This window comes from Schistocerca americana, chromosome 4 (genome assembly GCF_021461395.2).
Source record: "Schistocerca americana isolate TAMUIC-IGC-003095 chromosome 4, iqSchAmer2.1, whole genome shotgun sequence".
Taxonomy (NCBI): domain Eukaryota; kingdom Metazoa; phylum Arthropoda; class Insecta; order Orthoptera; family Acrididae; genus Schistocerca; species Schistocerca americana.
The window spans coordinates 229,693,344-229,714,804 of NC_060122.1; the positions used below are offsets into that span (position 1 = coordinate 229,693,344).

Genomic DNA, 21,461 nt, shown 5'->3' on the forward strand with positions numbered 1-21,461 from the left:
GAGGAACACAGTGTTCCAAAACATGAGAAAGACGAATAAAAATCTATGAATCCTAAAGCTTTGACAAAGGTTCATTGATAGTATGAAGAGATTTAATGTTCTACCGTTCGGATGAATTAAAAAGGGTTATGTACCAAGTATCAAAACCTAGTGTCTTCACAAGAGCACAAAGAACAGAACGCCACATGGGAGACACGATTCCAAGCCATAAAAGCATCAATGAAATTGTCTACCTTCAATTTTGTGATGCAAGCTAAGAGAATAATTACGCATGAACTGCACCATTTCCGCAAACGAATAGGAAACTCATACGACAAACGCGCTCGTGTTGCACACCGTCATAGTATGATGGCTACCTTTTTCATGGTCCTATCGGTTTCGAAATAGAAAACACGGTGAAACGCAAAAATGTTGTATTCGAAACATCTAGCTAGACCTTCCAGTTACTTCTCTACATAATCACAGCTGCAACTTGCTCTTTTCTCGTACCATGGTACCATCTTTCCTATACTATCGACAAAGAAGGCAGCCGCCTCTGCTTTCCACCAATTCTCTACTCTGGTCTGCAGCTCGCTGTCTGTGCCAAAATGCAATCCTCTTAGCCAGTGGTTCATGTGAGCTAAGAGATGAAAATCAGAGGTAGCTAAGTCCGGGCTGTATGGTGGGTGATGAAACACTTCACATCGAAAGCGCTGCAGGAGCGTCTTCGTGCAGTTGCAGTGTGTGACCAAGCACTGTCATGGAGAAGGACAAAGGACGATAACATTCCTCTTCTCTTGTTCTGAATTGCCCTCCGTGAACAACTTTCTCGAATCGCCTGATTCACACACTGAACAGGATCATTGTTTGACACTCGCTTCCTTCCCTGAACGTAGGCATCATGAACGTATGCACGTACTGCTTCAAAAGTCCTGCTGACATGCATGACAGTTACGTCACATGGGATGCATGAGACAAGGCGGAATCCGTAAGCATGAACAAATCGAATGACAGCACACACTTCTCAGTTGGTGGGTGACTGTTTGTTCATACAGTACTAGAGACACTGCGCAACACGTCTGCGCAAAGCTACAACGGGTTTTCACTGTGTCTGTAAATTCGCAGCCTATCGGATCTTGTGGGGAAAAAAGTAGCCTTGGCACGTCTTACCATACTGCAAAGTTCCTAACAGACAACTATCCTATCAGATTGTAAAACAATACCTTCCTCCATGCACGTCAGAACGCAGAGTTCCACCTCAAACCTACGACCCAAAATTCGTAGCGATGTAATGTGACCTCATTAGTCCAGCCGGGATTCAAAGAATACTTCCCGAACATCTCATAGGCAGAAACCCAAGATCAACTATGCTGTTCGCAATCGATAATTAGGTATAGAATTGTACACTGAAGATCCAAAGAAACTGGTACACCTGCCTAATACCGTGTAGGGCCCCCGCGAGCACGTGGAAGTGCCGCAGACCGACGTGGAATGGACTCGATTAATGTCTGAAATAGTGCTAGAGGGAAATGGCACCGTGAATCCTGCAGGGCTGTCCATAAATCCGTAAGATACGAGAGGGTGCAGATCTCTTCTGAATAGCACGTTGCAAGGCATCCCAGATACGCTTAATAATATTCATGAATGGGGAGTTTGGTGGCCAGCGGAAGTGTCTAAACTCTTCTGAGTGTTCCTGGAGCCACTCTGTAGCAATTCTGGACGTGTGGGGTGTCGCATTGTCCTGCTGGAATTGCCTAAGTCCGTCGGAATGTACAATGGACATGAATGGATGCAGGTGACCCGACAGGATGCTTACGTACGCGTCACCACGTATTTAGACTATCGGGGGTCCCATATCACTTCAAATGCACACGCCCCACACCATAACAAAGCCTCGACCAACTTGTGGAGTCCCTTGTGACTTGCAGGGTCCATGGATTCATGAGGTTGTCTCCATACCCGCACACGTCCATCCGCTCGATACGATTTGAAACGAGAGTCGTCCGATCAGGCAACATGTTTCCAGTCATCGACAGTCCAATGTCGGTGTTGGCGGGTCCAGGCGACGCGTAAACTTCTTGTCGTGCAGTCATCACGGCTCCGAAAGCCCATATCGATGATGTTTCGTTGAATGGTTCGCACACTGACACTTCTTGATGGCACAGAATTGAAATCTGCAGCATTTTTCGGGAGGGTTGCACTTCTGTCATGTTGAACGATTCTCTTCAGTCGTCGTTGGTCCCGTTCTTGCAGGATCTTTTTCCAGCAGCCGCGATGTCGGAGATTTTATGTTTTACCGGATTGTTGATATTCACGGTACACTCGTGAAATGGTCGTACAGGAAAATCCCCACTTCATCGCTACTCCGAGATGCTGTGTAGCGTCGCTCGTGCGTCGACTACAATGCGTTGTTAAAGCTGTGTTAAATCTTGATAACCTGTCACTGCCCGCATCTCGTGGTCGTGCGGTAGCGTTCTCGCTTCCCACGCCCGGGTTCCCGGGTTCGATTCCCGGCGGGGTCAGGGATTTTCTCTGCCTCGTGATGGCTGGGTGTTGTGTGCTGTCCTTAGGTTAGTTAGGTTTAAGTAGTTCTAAGTTCTAGGGGACTGATGACCAAAGATGATAAGTCCCATAGTCCTCAGAGCCATTTTGAACCTGTCACTGTAGCAGCAGTAACCGATCAACACTTGTTGTCTTATATAGCCGTTACCGACAGCGCTGCCCTATTTTTCCCTGTTTACATGTCTCTGTATTTGAGTACGCATGCCTATACCAGTTTCTTTGGCGCTTCAGTGTATATTTGCAGAAGACAAGCGTTCACTAATATACGAAATACAAATAAGTGAACACTGAAACTTGCGGATTAAATAGTAAAAGATGCGAATGTAACAGCCAGCTTTCAACTTCTTCATAAAAATAATTGTCATGTTCACAAAATATTTTGGTTTTGGACCTAGTTCGATCGTTTTCTCTTAAACATAGGTTGTTATAATCCCTTCTGCTAAACGTCAGTTTCGTCACCAGGCGCTGTTCCATCAGTATGCGACATGGTGACGTTGGCCACCACGTCTGTGTTACACGCACTTTGGAAGGATACTTCTAGGTTAGACAGCATGGAAAAAATAATATGTTTTCAATGAGGAAGTGATTGTCTAGTTATATGCCTTCAGTTTCTTGCGACAAAAATAAAAAAGCATATGAAAATCCAATTACCAGATTAATCACCCAGTGGTCATCCGACTGTATTAATAAATACAGGAAATAGTGCGACACATTGTGGGACCTATAAAATCTACCAAGTACATATCTATGCAATAATAACAAATCTGTATGACTTGGGGAAACTGGAAATTTGTGCAAGTTCCTATGGGACCAAACGCTGAGGTCATCGGTCCCTAGGCTTACACACAACTTAATCTGACTTAAAGTAACTTACGCTGAGGACAACACACACACCCATGCTCGAGGGAGGACTCGAATCCGACGGTAAAAGCCACGCGAACCGTGACAAGACGCCTTAGACCGCGCGTTGTTTCTTCGCAGTCACATCAACAACGGTCGAGTTGGGCAATAGACTTGAAATGTCCCCGATGGATCTGTTACACAGGTGACATCAAATGACTGGTCCACGTTCGAAGTCATTAACCGGTCCTGACTGACCCATTCTGCTGCTGCTGTTTCTCTACTGACAACACAATATCATCCACCTCCTTTTATAGTGGCGGCCTCTCGTGACATTTAGTGGGCAATTCCGCATTACAGAGAGACGTGCGCATACTTCTGACAAGATGGCGTACATACAGCAAATAATCGAAGGCGTCGATTGTAAATGCCACATTCCATTAGAACATTCTGAACGGGGTACTAGCAGTAGGCCAGCCGGTGTGGCCGAGCGGTTCTAGGCGCTACATTCTGGAACCGTGCGAACGCTACAGTCGCAGGCTCGAATCCTGCCTCGGCCATGGATGTATATGATGTCCCTAGGTTGGTTAGACTTAAGTAGTTCTAACTTGTAGGGGACTAACGGCCTCAGAAGGTAAGTCCCATATTGCTCAGAGCCATTTGAACCATTAGTGCCAGTAATGGGCAGCCAGGGTGGCTGACTAGTGGGATAAGGATATATGTAGAACAAAGCGGGAATTATATCAAAATGTTAGAAGTAGCCACAATCAGGCTACAGAAGCCCATTACAAACAATATTGTAAGGTGATTAAAAATGTTATTAGGAAGGCAAAGAGTATGTGCTTTGCAAATAGAATAGCTAATTGACAGGATAAAATTAAAACCATATGGTCAGTTGTGAAGGAAGTGTCTAGTCAGCAGCACAAGGTCGACGATATAAAGTCAGTTCGCAGCAAAAATATTTCTGTAACTGTTAAATCAGATATATGTACAGTATTTAGCAATCATTCTCTGAGCATTGCTGGTTAATTAAATAAAAATTTAGTTTACACAGGAAATCATATAACTTTCTTGGCAAATGCCTTTCCGAGATTGATGTCTGAAATACTCCTCTGTGATACAGACAAGAGGCAGATTGAGTCAATGATTAAATCACTGAAGACTAAGGACTCTCATGGTTATGATGGAGTGTCTAGCAGAATGTTAAAGTACTGTGCTGCACATGTTAGCTCTGTATTTAGCCATATTTGTAATTTTTCCTTCAGGATTGGTCAGTTTCCTGAGCAATTAAAGTACTCAGTAGTAAAGCCGCTTTATAAAAAGGAAAATGTAGATAATTTTAGACCTATTTGTATGCCATCAGTGTTTGCAAAAGTTATTGAAAAGGCTGTGTATGTAAGGATAACTGATCATTTATATCATACGATTTGCTATCAAATGTACAGTTTGGCTTTACAAGTCGTTTAACAACTGAAAATGCTATATTCTCTTTTCTCTTTGAGGTACTGGATGGGCTAAACAAAAAGTTTCGAACGCTTGGCGTATTTTTTTATTTAACTTCGGCATTTGATTGTGTTGATCACGAAATATTGCTCCAGAAGTTGGACCATTACGGAATACGGAAAGTAGGTCACAATTGGTTCATCTCTCACTTTAGCAACAGGCAGCAAAAGGACATTATTCACAATGCTGAGAACGGTTGTGATGTGGGATCTGAGTGGGGTACTGCCAAGTTGGGGTGCACAAGGAATCTGTGTTGGGGCCACTCCTGTTCCTTATTTACATAAATGATATGCCCTCTAGTATTACGTGTAACTAAAATATTTCTGTTTGCTGATGACACCAGCTTGGTAGTAAAGGATGTTGTATGCGTGACTGGCTCGGTTTCAAATAGTGCAGTACATGACCTCAGTTCATGGCTTGTAAAAAATAAACTAATGTTAAATCACAGGAAGACTCCGTTTTTACAGTTTCTAACACACAATTCAACAAAAACTGACGTTTTAATTTCTCAGAACGGGCATATGATTAGTGACACTGAACAGTTCAAATTTCTAGGTGTTCAGATAGATAGTAAGCTGTCGTGGAAAGCCCACGTTCAGGATCTTGTTCAAAGACTTCATACTGCCATTTTTACTATTCGAACGGTTTTAGAAGTGAGTGATACTTCGACACGAAAATTAGTCTACTTTTCTTATTTTCATTCGCTTACGTCGTATGGTATTATATTTTGGGGTAACTCTTCCCATTCTACAAGGATATTTTTGGCTCAGAAACGGGCGGTTCGGGCAATAAGTGGTGTAAGTTCACGAACCTGTTGTCAGCCTCTGTTCAAGAGTCTGGGTATTTTGACATAGGCCTCTCAATATGTATATTCCTTATTGTCGTTTCTTGTTACCAATATTAGTTTATTCCCAAGAATAAGCAGCCTTCACTCGGTTAATATTCGGCAGAAATCAAACCTGTATTTGGATTGGACTTCCTTAACTCTTGTGCATAAAGGTGTGCAGTATACTGCTGCATCCATTTTCAATAAGCTGCCACTCGAATTCTAAAATCTTTGCAGTAATCCACGCGCTTTCAAATCGAAACTGAAGATTTTCCTCATGGGTCACTCCTATTCTGTCGAGGAGTTCCTTGAAAAATTAAGCTGATTCTTATTGTATTGCTGACAGCGTTTACTTAAACTTATGGACAGACTTTTTTCAGGTTCATGAACATTTATTTTTATCTGATATTACTTTTATGTTGTAATTTCATGTACTGACACGTTCCATGACCTTCGAGATTTGCTCCTCTATTTGGTCTACGGAACTTGACGTGTAAATAAAAAATATATATAAAAAATGAAGAGACGATTTGTGTTGGTCCGCAGCACGCCAGTCAGAATACTAAAAGAGGTTCTCACCCGAAGTAGCTGAAGTATCGGACGAAGCAGCGGCCGAAGAACATCATGAAGCCCTCGACGGTGGCGCCGTTGCCGACGACCTGGGCGCAGGCGGACGCCAGGTCCCCGATCAGGCTGTCCGGGTAGAGGTGGTGCGTGTTGAACACCCGGAAGCGGCAGCCCGCCACCTCGCAGGCCTGCTCCCACACCGACTCCCCGTACTCGCTCTGCAACACCACAGCACACCACGCCATGTCGCCGTTTCTGACTGCATACTGTGTATGTACACTTGTCGAAATTATCTGCACACCTGGCCGGACACAGTTACGATGAGACTGAAAAGTTCATCGAACACCTTCATGAATGATGACCGTTGAAAAAAAATCGCAACACCAAAACATAATTGATGCGTCGTGGTATGGGAAAACTTAACCAAAACGTAAGTTAAGCAGAGCTCAAACGCTGCAGGGAGTGAAAGCGTAGACCCAAATGAGATTACAGTTCCAAACACACACACACACACATTATATATTTGTGGTGTGCGTACTGTAAGACCTTCAGTACACACACCATCAGATTATTTGACTTGTCGCTCTAACGAAGTAGGCGAGTGTCAGCAATATGTCTCGTGGTCTTATTGTGGCGTGTTTATCTTCTGCCGTTAGGTCAGACGATAGAAATGCCACTTGCACGCTTAGAGTAGCAGATTGACGGTGACCAGCTTTAAACAGAACTTGATTAATTTTCCCACACATTTATTAAAATAATAACAAGCATAAAAATTACTTAACTTGGTTCTGGGTGCTATTTACAATTGACAATCTGAAGTTCCTTTGGTATTGGTACGTTAATCTTATTCTCATATATATCTCTGATACTGGACAAAAGTGTCTATACTTTATCTTCATGGCTATGTACAGGAATATGGTAATTTATTGGCCGGCCACGGTGGTCTAGCGGTTCTAGGCGCTCAGTCCGGAACCGCGCGACTGCTACGGTCGCAGGTTCGAATCCTGCCTCGGGCATGGATGTGTGTGATGTTCTTAGGTTAGTTAGGTTTAAGTAGTTCTAACTTCTAGGGGACTGATGACCACAGATGTTGAGTCCCATAGTGCTCAGAGCAATTTCAACCATTTGTAATCTTATTAGGCGCAGACTGAAGCTTGACTATAGACTGGTACAGACAACTGCAGACTGGTACAGACTGATGATAACTGCCTAATTGGAGGTCTGTATACTCGTTATAATACCTCGCGCGTTCATGTATCACTGCGCAAGTGTGATCTGCGAGGAGAAAAGGTTCTACTTTAGCAGCAATCTCATTGGCTGCGTTACATATTAATATGCGGATCGGCGGAAGCAGAATTTGGTCCGTCTTTATGGCAGCGCCATCTCGTAGTGCGGAAACGGAAGAGCGCTGCGCCTGTGCTGTTGTGCTTAGAGGGGCGCGCTGTAGTGGGAAAGTTGTGTACGCGCTGAATACGTGAAACTATGTACACAACACACACACACACACATACATATATATATATATATATATATATATATATATATATATATATATATATATATATATATGTCTGTGTGTGTCTCTCGTGGTCATATATACATCACAAAACACAATAAACATTTTTAAACTCCAGGCCTGAAGGGCCGCTGAACATTCACAACTGTAATGTCAGAATGACAACCTTAAGATTCAACATAAAGAGATAATCACGGTCTGAAGGGCCCAACACCTTTGATTAATTATTGACCAATAAAATAAGTTACTGAAAGGAATGACTTTAATCATTTGGCCAGAAGGGCCAATCAAATATAACCACAAATGCTGTTTTGATAATGCTACAAGAACGCAAAACCAACAGTTAATTTACTTCGTCCAAAGGAGCAGTAAAGACCAAAAGACAAATTCATATGCCAAAGGTTTTTTTTTAATGAAACATGCTAACAAGATAAAATTAATAACCAAAAAGGGGTAGTGACGTCGCCACTAGGCCTGAAGGGCCTGAATATCAGTAGTAATAAATATTTGAGAATGGTTGAAGTTAGTGAGTTAGCACTTAAAACCAGCCCATGCTCCTCACTACTAGGAAAAACTTACAATCAGCTGTGGTAGGACTGCCTGCTTTAGCAATATGGCACAGACCAGCAGAACAACTAGAAACTTCACCAACGTGGCGAATCGTCCACATAGGGCATGACAGCAACTCTCTATAACACATAAAATAAAAATTACTAAACATTGAAACACATGGTTCAAAATATAACGCCTATCTAGGCAGGAACGGTTAATGACGCCCACTGGCCTTCGTAAATCTTCGACTTAGTAAATGTGACGGCCAGTACTAAATAATAATAATAATAATACCACGCAACAAATTGTAAAATACAAGATCGTTATTGCACTTGGGTCAGAAAAAAATTTCAACCACAGATAATATTTTAGGTTCAGTTATTAAGGCACAGAGAGGTAACACTCTTTTCTAGTTATAGTTACACTTGACAATGTAACAGCAGATCACTGAATAGGGATTTCGGTCACGCCTGAGCCTACTAAAATGGCGAAACACCATGGCACACGACCTTAGAGCAAAACACACCCGACAACACGGGCAGAAATTGAGTGAGACACATCAAGTCAAGGAATTCCCACCGTTAGTCCAGAAGGCAGACAAGCATTCGGCGACAGGTTGCAACCAGCACCAACTAGAGTTATGTCAATCGCCCCAGTTCCGCCACAGCAACGCGGACACGTCGCGGCAACAGTTGCCACGCCGAGCTTCCTTATCACACGGCCCGTCCAGAACGACTGCCGCCGTTCCGAGTACACACGCTCGTAGCAATCACGTGCGTTCACTGGAAGTTATACCACCTATCCCGCAACACTGCGCTGCCGCACAACTGGAAATTAAACTCCCCGTCTCACTCCGGCAGCAGCACTTGATACTCTCGTCGTCAGCAGGTATCTCCCAGAACGCAGCGCCCTCCGAAATTTAAAAGCAAACGGACCAATCGCGGCAGAGCAAAGCCAAGGCTCCGGAAGACGACACACCACACCTAGGCAAAGATGAAGATGATACGGTTCAATAATTAATGTCAAGTAATGAAATTTCGGGAATACATTTGTCAACGTAAGGCCGGCCGGAGTGGCCGTGCGGTTCTGGGCGCTACAGTCTGGAACCGCGAGACCGCTACGGTCGCAGGTTCGAATCCTGCCTCGGGCATGGATGTGTGTGATGTCCTTAAGTTAGTTAGGTTAGGGGACTGATGGCCTCAGAAGTTGAGTCCAATAGTGCTCAGAGCCATTTGAACCATTTGTCTAGGTAAGTTACTCAAGTCATTTACATTGGAAGATCACTGGTTAATGTAAGCGCGAGATCAGCCATTGCAAATGTGAAATACTGGTACATTAATAATCGGTGTAACCGCCAGAATGTTGCTTGTAAGCATGCAAACGTGTAGGCATTGTATTGCACAGGTGCCGGATGTCAGTTTGTGGAATCGAGTTCTATGCCTGTTGCACTTCGTCAGTCAATACAGCGACGCTTAATGCTGCTTGTGGACGTCGCTAGAGTTGTCCGATGACAACCCATAACTGCTAGATTGGAGACAGATCTGGTGATCGAGCAGGTTAACGCAACATGTCGATACTCTCTACATGGGCGAGAGTTATCCTGTTGGAAAGCACCCCCTGGAATGCTGTTCATGAATGGTAGCATAACAGGTCAAATCACCAGCCTGACTTGCAGTTCTGCAGTCAGGGTGACTGGGATGACAACGAGAGTGCACCTGCTGTCATACGAAATCGCACACCAGACCATAGCTCCAGGTGTAGGTGCAGTGTGTCTAGCAAGCAGGCAGGTTGGTTGCAGGTCCTCGACTGGCCTAGTTCTAATCAACAGACGGCCATCACTGGCACCGAGGCAGAACTAGCTCTTCTCAGGAAACACAACAGACCATCGCCGTACCCTGCAATAAGCTCTAGCTTGACACCACGGAAGTAGCAAACGGCGGTGATTTGAGGTCAGTGGAATGAACGCTACGTGCACTCTGCCTCGGAGCTGTCGTTGAGAAGTAATCGATTTGTAGTGCCAAGTGTCTGTCCGGAGACTGGTCTTCTTGCGACCGTACATTCTCGTGACCTCCGCAGCCAGCAGTCACCTGCAGTTGTTGCATATCTACCAAGCCTTTCTGTAATATCGTAGAAGGAACATCCAACTTCTCGTAGCGCTATTACACGACGACGTTCAGAGTGAGTGAGATCTTGACAGTGGCCTCTTTGTCGCCTTAAAAACATTCTTGACTAACATCAACCCACCACGTCCAGTCTCAAAGGTAACGAAAGCTCAAGACCGTTACAGCGCGTATTTAAAGCAATCTTGATTTGCATCCTCACGGTGGCGCTACTAGCACCACTCTTATGCGACTGGCGCGAAACTGGAACATACATCATTTTTCAGATGTAGAAACATGCATACAAACTTTCGTTTCTGTCGCACAAGCCCTTCTTGGTGTTGCGATTATTTTCCGTCAGTGTATAATAACTTTTTTTTTCCTTCTAAACAATTTCTATTGATCGCAATGTCCGCCCCTGGTAGCTGAGTGGTCAGCGCGACGGAATGTCATGCCTAACGGCGCGAGTTCGATTACCGGCTGGGCCGGAGACTTTCTCCGCTCAGGGACTGGGTGTTGTGTTGCCCTTATCATTATCATTTCATCCCCATCGACACGCAAGTCGCCGAAATGGTGTCAACTCGAAAGACTTGCACCAGGCGAACGGTCTCCCCTACTGGAGGCCCTAGCCACACGGCATTTCCATTTTTATTGGTCGCAATATATTCTGGAAGGTGATTCTTCTGGAATAAATGTCAGCATGGGTTTCACATGTCATTCGATTTCCGTCGGAATGTGTTATAAGCAGGAATCTAATGCGATTTATATGTTACCACCCTATTTCAGGTCTACCAAGTCTCATCTGCTACTACGAATGTTCCGTAGAAATTCTGAATCTTTGTCCATACATACCAGTAAAGCAGCGACCTGTTTACTTCTGCACGTCGGACTGTGTGTCCAACAGGTATCGAGACGACCGTCTTATGCTCACCTCACCTCACTTTTTGTAAATGATACCTCTAACGCTGTCAGTCCGAGAGGCACTCGACAGTTTTATTCGGCATCTGCTTCATTCACTCAGTCTCTCTCTCTCCTCATATACTGACAGGCGACTTGACCAGTCGCAGCATTAAGCATATGGGTTTTAAGCCAGTCGTAGTCTCCGTAATGACATTATCTTTTGAACATGGGGAGGTCGAAAAAAATCAGCGAACCATTTACAAACAAAGGTTTATTGGAAACCAGGATCTAGTTTTTGACAATTTTAAATTGTTGAAATGGAGAAACTTCAGCTTAGCACTGGAGAAGTTTACAAATAGCAGACGAAGCAGAACAGGCAAAAAACTGTAAATTCAGGTTAGGCGGTAGACATCACAAAAAAGTGCAGAGAAGGCATAAAATAACACTAGGTACATGTAAAGATTGACATACAAATTAAAAAGCAGTACTAAATTAGCGAACAGCTACAATGTTTTGAGGTAAACGACATAAAGGCCGAAGGTTTGCATCGATGATAACTGTCTCCCCGTCGCCGCTTTTAACCATTCAGAGTAAAATCTAATTCACGAGGGCGTCCGAAGCCTTATAGTCCAGACTCGGTATGCCAATCAGGAACCAGGCTGAAGATACTCATATGGTAAAGCGTCTTATTCTGCTGCGTGAAAGGGGCGGTAACTCCCTGCTAAACATTCTCGTCCGACAGGAATCCTCCCTTTAAGGCCTATTTTAAGGGACCGAAGGCGCAGGAGGAAAGATCAAGACTGCACGGCGGATGGTCGAGTGTCTACTTCTTGAGTAGGCGTAGCTTCTGCGTTTCGACATACACTACTAGCCATTAAAATTGCTACACCAAGAAGAAATGCAGATAATAAACGGAATTCATTGGACAAATATATTATACTAGAACTGACATGTCATTACATTTTCACCTAATTTGGGTGCATAGATCCTGAGAAATCAGTACCCAGAACAACCACCTATGGCCGTAATAACGGCCTTGATAAGCCTGGGCATTGAGTCAAACAGAGCTTGGATGGCGGGTACAGTTACGGCTGACCATGCAGATTCAACACGATACCACAGTTCATCAAGAGTAGTGACTGGCGTATTGTGACGAGCCAGTTGCTCGGCCACCATTGACCAGACGTTTTCAGTTGGTGAGAGATCTGGAGAATGTGCTGGCCAGGGCAGGTGTCGAACATTTTCTGTATCCAGAAAGGCCCGTACAGGACCTGCAACCTGCAACATGCGGTCGTGCATTACTCTGCTGAAATGTAGGTTTTCACAGGGATCGAATGAAGGGTAGAGCCACGGGTCGTAACACATTTGAAATGTAACGACCACTGTTCAAAGTGCCGTCAATGCGAACAAGAGGTGACCGAGACGTGTAACCAATGGCACCCCATACCATCACGCCAGGTGGTACGCCAGTATAACGATTACGAATACACGTTTCCAATGTGCGTTCACTGCGATGTCGCCAAACACGGACGCGACCATCATGATGCTGTAAACAGAACCTGGATTCATCCGAAAAAATGACGTTTTGCCATTCGTGCACCCAGGTTCGTCGTTGAGTACACCATCGCAGGCACTCCAGTCTGTGATGCAACGTCAAGAGTAACCGCAGCCATGGTCTCCGAGCTGATAGTCCATGCTGCTGCAAACGTCGTCGACCTGTTCCTGCAGATGGTTGTTGTCTTGCAAACGTCCCCATCTGTTGACTCAGGGATCGACACGTGGCTGCACGATCCGTTACAGCCATGAGGATAAGATGCCTGTCATCTCGACTGCTAGTGATACGAGGCACTTGGGATCCAGCACGGCGTTCCATATTACCCTCCTGAACCCACCGAATCCATATTCTGCTAACAGTCATTGGATCTCGACCAACGCGAGCAGCAATGTCGCAATACGATAAACCGCAATCGCGATAGGTTACAATCCGACAGTTTATCAAAGTCGGAAACGTGACGGTACGCATTTTTCCTCCTTACACGATGCATCACAACAACGTTTCACCAGGCAACGCCGGTCAACTGCTGTTTGTGTATGAGAAATCGATTGGAAACTTTCCTCATGTTAGCACGTTTAGGTGTCGCCACCGGCGCCAACTTTTTGTGAATGCTCTGGAAAGCTAATCATTTGCATATCACAGCATCTTCTTCCTGTCGGTGAAATTTCGCGTCTGTAGCACGTCATCTTCGTGGTGTAGCCATTTTAATGGCCAGTAGTGTATTTTGCGATATGGGGACGTGCGTCATCTTGTAGCAACAGCACCCCTTGTCGCAGTTTTCCCGGTCCTGGTTTCGACAGACATTCTGCCTCATACACATTCTCAAATGATTGTATACCGGTAGTTGTCCTTCGGTAGCCGAGTACAGAATAACATCAGGTTGGTTCTGTTTGGACGCATTTGGTAATAATGTCGCCGTAATTCTCGTTTCCGGTTTACCGCTCGCACGTCGAATAGACACCAATGCCACGCCAATCGCTTGCCTACGTCGGTGCATACCTTTATATACCCGCATTGCAGCCACGCTACCTTGCATTCAATTGCAGCAGCAACGCCCCAAATGGAAACTTTTTGCTCACTCTCATATATTCGGCGTTCATTGCGAAACACGGCGACTCTTCACAGCACGGTTTACTGATTCTAGATAGCTTCAGGCCAGTGTGTTCAACGCCACACTGCGCTTGTTAAAATTCCTCGCAATAAACGTGCAGAGGTCTGTACTTTCAAAATATATTGACACTTGGATCTCGGCCAGTTCCTCTTAGACTTAAGTTTGTACCATTCATCACGCACGAAGGAAAGCTAAGCATGCTGTAAAGCTGAAAACAGCTGCCTCAGTGTTCAAGGCAACGGAAACACTGAAATACGTACGCATATCCCACATATCATACCTCAAGAGAGCAAGTAAAATTAACTGAGTATGTAGCTTTCTGCGTCCAGTGTCAATTTGAATAAAATCCTTTTGAGAATTAGTCCATGTCATCCAGTAAATTAGAAAGGACCTATAGGATGTATAACAAAATCAGTGACAACGCCTAGTATGTTGTTCTGGATGGCAAACTTCTCATTTTTAAAGGTGGAATTACTATTCACAAATGCAGTTGGTCTCTGTTGCTGCCACTAGTATCTAATGGAATGCGACACAAGAACAGTTCACAGGTGTAATCACGGCGTCCATTACAGTTTCAGTCATAATTATACACAAACGCCGCAGAGGGCGGCACAGTACACAGTTTTATACACAACAGCAATTGATGGCATATGAGTCTCTTATTCCCTAACATCCTCCCCATCCTGGTCTATCTAGAGGGGAATGACCAACTACACCGGTGGACAGATCGTGCCGTCCCACTGCATCTTATTTTACCATCTAGGACGCCGGCACGGTAGCTCAGCGTGTTCCGTCAGAGGGTTAGCTGCCCTCTGCAATAAAAAAAAAACTGAGTTAATCGATTAACAACGAACTTAAACGGATGTCTTACGACGTCCGCCCCGAGCAGATACAACGAACGAAAGCGAACAAAATGAGATATCGCCAACTTGGTAGCTCAGCGTGTTCGGTGAGAGGGTTAGTTGCCCTCTGTAATAAAAAAACTGAATTAACGGATCAACGACGAACTGAAACGGATGTCTTGCGACATCCGCCCCGAGCAGATGCAATAAACGTAAAAAAAAAAAAAAAAAAAAAAAGTTTGATGTTCTCAAGTAGAACGACTTCTTCTTGAGGGGTATCCCTTCACCCGTGGTAGCTTCTTATCAGCAGGAGGTCTTCATTTTTCCACCTACGCCAAATGTCCTCGTTGACCTTTTATCTTAGTCGGAATTTATGGGCAAGATCCCTCCTAGGTGTTGGTTCTGGCTCACATGGAGTGGGTACTAGTTTTCCACCATTTAGGAAATGAGCTGATGTCAATGCCGGATCTCTCGCTGCTTGAGTGTTGGGCCTTGAGTTTATTGCGGCTTCTATTCCTATCAAAACGGCGTTTAGGTTCTCTTCATTCATCTGAGAGCGACCAAGCATCTTCCTCAAGTAACGCTTGACTGAGCGTATCACGCGTTCCCACCAGTCTCCCTACCCAGGTGATTCTATGATTACAAAATCGACTCAAGATGACTTTGCAACTGCTGTGGCCTAGATGCATTCACTGATTCCATTGGATGTGGTGTCATAAAGTCTTGTATCCTCTCCTGCGGCAAGCTCTCGGATAACTGTTGTAAATCTTGACGTCCTGGATACTAGCGCTGAAAGTAATTTACGTCCGAGCCGATCTCCCACATGTTCTATTAAAGACAGATCTGAGGGTTTTGCTGGTCACGGGAGTAACCTCAACATAACGTAGACAGTTCGTAGAGACACGTGACATGTGTGGATGAGTATTGTCCCATTGAAAAATGGCGCCACAATACAGTGTGAAGGGAGGTAACGCATGAGGATCCAAGATGTCCCTGACGTACCGCTGTGTAGTGAGAATTCTCCCCATATCATGAGACTAAGCAGAATACTTCTTTGCCTCTCCGGAAGATCAGGTCCTTTCCCAACAGAATTTTTCAGGAGGTCCACTACTTGTTCTCGGATGGCAGCAGAAAATGTGGAGTTACCACACAGTACGACGATCTTTCCTTGTGATGGACAGATGTGGTTGACCGGAACCTTGAAGCGAGTATGGACGCTCACACGCTCCCATTCAATCCGACGTCGGACGAACTGTCCATAAATTACGCTACAAATTTCTAACGGAAATGCCGTTATTAATCCGGAGAGTGTAGAAAGCGTTGTGCAGCCAGCTCGCAATCTTAGATAACACTGAATCGTTACGGACCAATTGAGTGAAGTCTCACACCAAACAAAGAACCCTGACCACTATTTCTGTCTTTATTTCGAACTGTGTGAGATTCATAGAAACGCGGTAAGAAGTTCTGTATCTACAGCACTCTGAAATAGTACGAAAACTTTAGAGACATCTTACTCATTCTGACGTTGCCTCATAGGTATTGTAACTGATGTGAAGACTTTTAGGAGCAGTTACTACATCCAATTTTATTGGAGAACGATAAGAGGCCGTGACATCGTAGCTGCACGGATATCTCAAGCAGGGAAAGGGCTAGGGGCTTTATCAGGGGCGTGAGCCCTGAATTAACGATAAGTACTCGCGGCAAGTGCTGTCGTGTCTCACGCATCGATTGTCGATAAGCTACATTATGGGCCAGATGGCTCGGACATCGATTAGCGATGCATTGTCTGAGAGCTGCGACGTAGCACCTCCAGTCTGAACCATTAGCGCTGCACTGCACTCGTGTGTAGACTGGAGGCAGTTGCAGATGTTCTTTGCTTTTCGAATAGAACGATTCTGTTTTACCGTTAGTTACTCCAGCTTATCTCTTGTGAATACGCATGTATGTGCGGTGAAATGGTTAAATTCCTTGTTGAACATTTCTGAACAGTGCATCTGTATATATGAGATCTGGAAAGAAAAGAACGAACCTGCTCTTGTTACTAATGAACTACTTCTCGTGATGTATTAGTGCGCAACTGTTTTCCGACGGTGACATGTACCGTTACGCATAGATAGATAGGTGATTATGGCTTAAAGAGAGTTAACAGTGGAGCTTTGTTCTTGTATTTCTAATACCTGTCATTGGATTCCTCATAGATTTAAACGAAATAAAAAATCTATCAAGAAAACAAAATTTAAGGTGCGATTGTGGTTATTTTTGTAACCAATACAAAGTTATTCACAAAACGGAAGTTTAGTGGCTGATTATAAAAAACTAACATGGTATAGAACTCGAACGGCCTTGCCGCAGTGGGTACACAGGTTCCCGTGAGATCACCGAAGTTAAGCAGTGTTGGGCGTGGCCAGCTTTTGGATGGGTGACCATCCAGCCGCCATGCACTGTTGGCATTTTCCGGGGAGCACTCAGCCTCGTGATGCCAATTGAGGAGCTACTCGACCGACTAGTAGCGGCTTCGGTCAAGAATACCATCATATTGACCGGGATAGCGGTGTGCTGACCCCACGCCCCTCCGATCCGCAGCCTCCTCTGAGGATGACACGGCGGTCTGATTGTCCCGGTAGGCCACTCGTGGCCTGAAGACGGAGTGAGTAATAGAACTGGGATTCGATGTGAAGGGAAGGAAAGTGCATGAAAAACTTTCTTTCAATCGAGAGCAAAATATGATCGAATATTAATACCCTGTAATGCCTTGCTCAAAACAGTGAAAAGATGTATTTAGCTCGAATGGTTATCGTAGTTTCGCCTCACAAACAGCAGAACAGAGACCCTGAAAAATATGGTAAACAGTCGTCTCGCCTGTTTCTGAAACCAGAAAGCCAAATAGCGTCTGCCAGTGTGGGTTCAATAGTGCTTTTCACGGCTGAAAACCCGACTCTGCAGTAGGTCGCGAGGCAACAGGACATCCTGCCAAGTTGAGTCTTGTTTGAGTTATCACTCTTCTGAATAGTATGATGAGGCCGCCACGTATTCCTCTCCTGTGGCAACCTTTCCATCTCAGAGAACCACTTGCAATCTACGTCCTCAATTATTTGCTGATGTATTCCAGCCTCTGTCTTCATCTAACAAGGGGAGGCCGCCAATTGTGAAATTCAGATTCGATTCATACTGCGCATAATAAAAGCTCATGGCCAGAGGTGTAATGTGGCAAAGCACCAAGACGCACTTCTCAGCCGTTGTCGAGAAAATGGACAGTTAAAAGAAACCGCTGCGGTGAAATACTCTCTACGATTGACAATATTCTATAGCGTCGTGGCGCAGCGGTAAGGGCTCAGGTTCGTAATCCGAAGGTCACCGGATCGAATCTCGCGCCATGCAACCTTTTTTTTTTTTAGTATTTGTTTTTTGTAATTCAAATGTGTGGACACACACACACACACACACACACACACACACACACACACACACACACACATATATATATATATATATATATATATATATAATTACCGGCAATCTGTTGCAACAATTATGCATATAATAAGTTGTTGAAAGTCGTTTGTCGTGGAAAAACTGGCGACTTCGAACATCATTATGTTTTCCGCAAACAAAGTTGTATTTCATAAATGTTATTAATTGTCCTCATAATGTTAACCACGTATAGTTAACGGAAGACGTAGAAACGATATTCCGAAACGAATACGTATAGCGTAAGTCAAACGTTCCAATTACAATAGAGACCCCACGAACACAAATTTGCTGTGGCAGGTATGAAATATAAACTCCGTTACTCGCTCGTTACACTTGAAGGACAGATGTTGAATGGTCCGAAACGAGCCGCCGCATAACAGTGTAGTTGCCTGCTAACTTCGAAAGAAGGTAGATGCGGTCCCTACCGCAACTTATAACATCGTCGAAAATCGGTGCGGACGTGAGAGCTTTGGTACACCCTGTTAAACAAACGGAAAAATGGAGGCGGTACAATTGGAGAGCGATCCGCCTTCACCAACATGCATAAGCAATTCATTAATAGTTTATATATACAGGGTGATTCAAAAAGAATACCACAACTTTAAAAATGTGTATTTAATGAAAGAAACATAATATAACCTTCTGTTATACATCATTACAAAGAGTATTTAAAAAGGTTTTTTTTCACTCAAAAACAAGTTCAGAGATGTTCAATATGGCCCCCTCCAGACACTCGAGCAATATCAACCCGATACTCCAACTCGTTCCACACTCTCTGTAGCATATCAGGCGTAACAGTTTGGATAGCTGCTGTTATTTCTCGTTTCAAATCATCAATGGTGGCTGGGAGAGGTGGCCGAAACACCATATCCTTAACATACCCCCATAAGAAAAACTCGCAGGGGGTAAGATCAGGGCTTCTTGGAGGCCAGTGATGAAGTGCTCTGTCACGGGCTGCCTGGCGGCCGATCCATCGCCTCGGGTAGTTGACGTTCAGGTACTTACGGACAGATAAGTTTAATACACCACCTATCAGGAGGTTTAACACCATACTTCGTTCGAAATGCACGCTGAACAACTGTCGTCGATTCACTTCTGCCGTACTCATTAACACAAAAAGCTTTCTGTTGAGCGGTCGCCATCTTAGCATCAACTGACGCTGACGCCTAGTCAACAGCGCCTCAAGCGAACAAATGTACAACTAAATGAAACTTTATAGCTCCCTTAATTCGCCGACAGATAGTGCTTAGCTCTGCCTTTTGTCGTTGCAGAGTTTTAAATTCCTAAAGTTGTGGTATTCATTTGAATTACAAAAAACTAATAATAAAAAAAATTGCATGGCGCGAGATTCGATCCGGCGACCTTCGGATTACGAACCCGAGCGCTTACCGCTGCGCCACGACGCTGCAGAAAATTGTTAATAGTAGAGAGTATTTCACCGTATCGGTTTCTTTTAATCGATTTTCTCGACAACGGCTGAGAAGTGCGTCTTGGTGCTTTGCCTCATTATACCTCTGGCAATGAGCTTTTATTATGCGCAGTATGAATCGAATCTGAATTTCACAATTGGCGGCGTCCCCTTGTAAGATTTTTACCTTCTACGGTTCCCTTTATTACCATGGAGGTTATTCCCTGATATCTTAACAGATGTCCTACTATCAAGTATCTTCTCCTTGTCAGTGTTTTCCGTATACTCTTTTCCTCTCCGACTCTGCGGAAAACCTCCCCATTGCATAGCTGTAACACCACATCCAAAGTCATCGATTCTCTGCTGTTCTGGTTTTCCCACGGTCCTGTCTCACTACCATACACTGCTGTGCTACAAAAGCACACTCTCAGAAATTTCTTCGGCAAATTATGACCTTTTTTTATACCAATAAACTTCTCTTGGGCAGGAATGCCCTTTTTGCCAGTACTAGTCTGCTTTTCGTGTCATCGTTGCTCCGTCCATCACGGGCTATTCTGCTGCTTAGGTAGCGGATTTCCTGAACTTCATCTACTTCGTGATCACTAATTTTGATGTTAAGTTTATCGCTGTTCTCATTTCGGCTACTTCTCATTACCTTCGTCTTTCTTCGGTTTTTTCTCAGTCCGTAATCTGTTCTCATTGTACTGTTCATTCCATTTAACAGATCCTTTAATTCTTCTGCATTTTCTCTGGATATGGCAATGTCGTCAGTGAATCTGATCATTGATATCCTTCCAACTCGAATTTTAATCCCACTCTTTAACCTTTCTTTTAATTCCGTCATTGCTTCTTCGATGCATAGATTGAAGGGTAGGGGTGAAAGGCTACATCCCTGTCTTACACACATTTTAATCCGAGCCCTTCGTTCTTCGTCTTCCACTTTTACTGTTCCCTCTTGGCCCTTGTACAGACTGTGTATACTACGCGTCTTTCCCTACAATTTATACCTACTTTTCTCACAATATTGAACAGCAAAAGTGCGTGCCAGCAATCGGTATGTAAATAAGTGGAACATTTGAAAGTTGGTTCATGAGAGCAGACGCCTTTCATCATGTCCTCACAGTTAAGGCACGTCTTCATGCAACATTTTGACATACAAAAATTCGTATTGAGTAAAACTACTTCTCGAGCGTGGTGTGGTTCTTTAAAGTCACTGATGCAACGCAGTGTGCTCTTATCATATGGCTTAAAGAAAAGATGCGCTACTTCACACAACTTTCATTACCTCTAAGGCGGTGTCACAAATGTTGCCTCACGAAAAGAATGAAACACCAAAAGCGGCGGAGGGAACGGAACGAAATGAAACTTCATGAGCCGAGAGAGAAAGTGATGTTATTTCAGTGATTACATTTTTTTTTTTAGTCATCAGTCCTCTAACTGGTTTGATGTGGCCCGCCACGAATTCCTCTCCCGTACCAACTTTTCATATCAGCGACATACATCCTCGATTATTTGCTGGATGCATCCTAATCTCTATCTTCCTCTACAGTTTTTATCCTCTACAGCTCCCTCTTGCACCATGGAATTTGTTCCCTGATATCTTAACAGAGGTCCTATCATCCTGTCCCTTCTTCTTGTCAGTGTTTTCCACATATTCTATTCCTCGTCGATTCTGCGGAGAACCTCCTCTCCTAGCCGAACGAGGGGTAACCGCCTAAAAACCACATCTA

The 21,461-nt window shown here is 44.3% G+C and overlaps 1 protein-coding gene across 1 annotated transcript in view; it reads right to left on the bottom strand.

Moving 5' to 3' along the window:
• The window catches only part of LOC124612875 (soluble guanylate cyclase 89Db-like), a 468,418-nt gene that overhangs the window by 212,402 nt on the left and 234,555 nt on the right, over nucleotides 1-21,461 (bottom strand). The window contains exon 2 of the mRNA XM_047141315.1: nucleotides 6,290-6,495. Coding sequence (XP_046997271.1) covers nucleotides 6,290-6,495 — 206 coding nt within the window. The remainder of the gene's footprint in view (nucleotides 1-6,289; nucleotides 6,496-21,461) is intronic.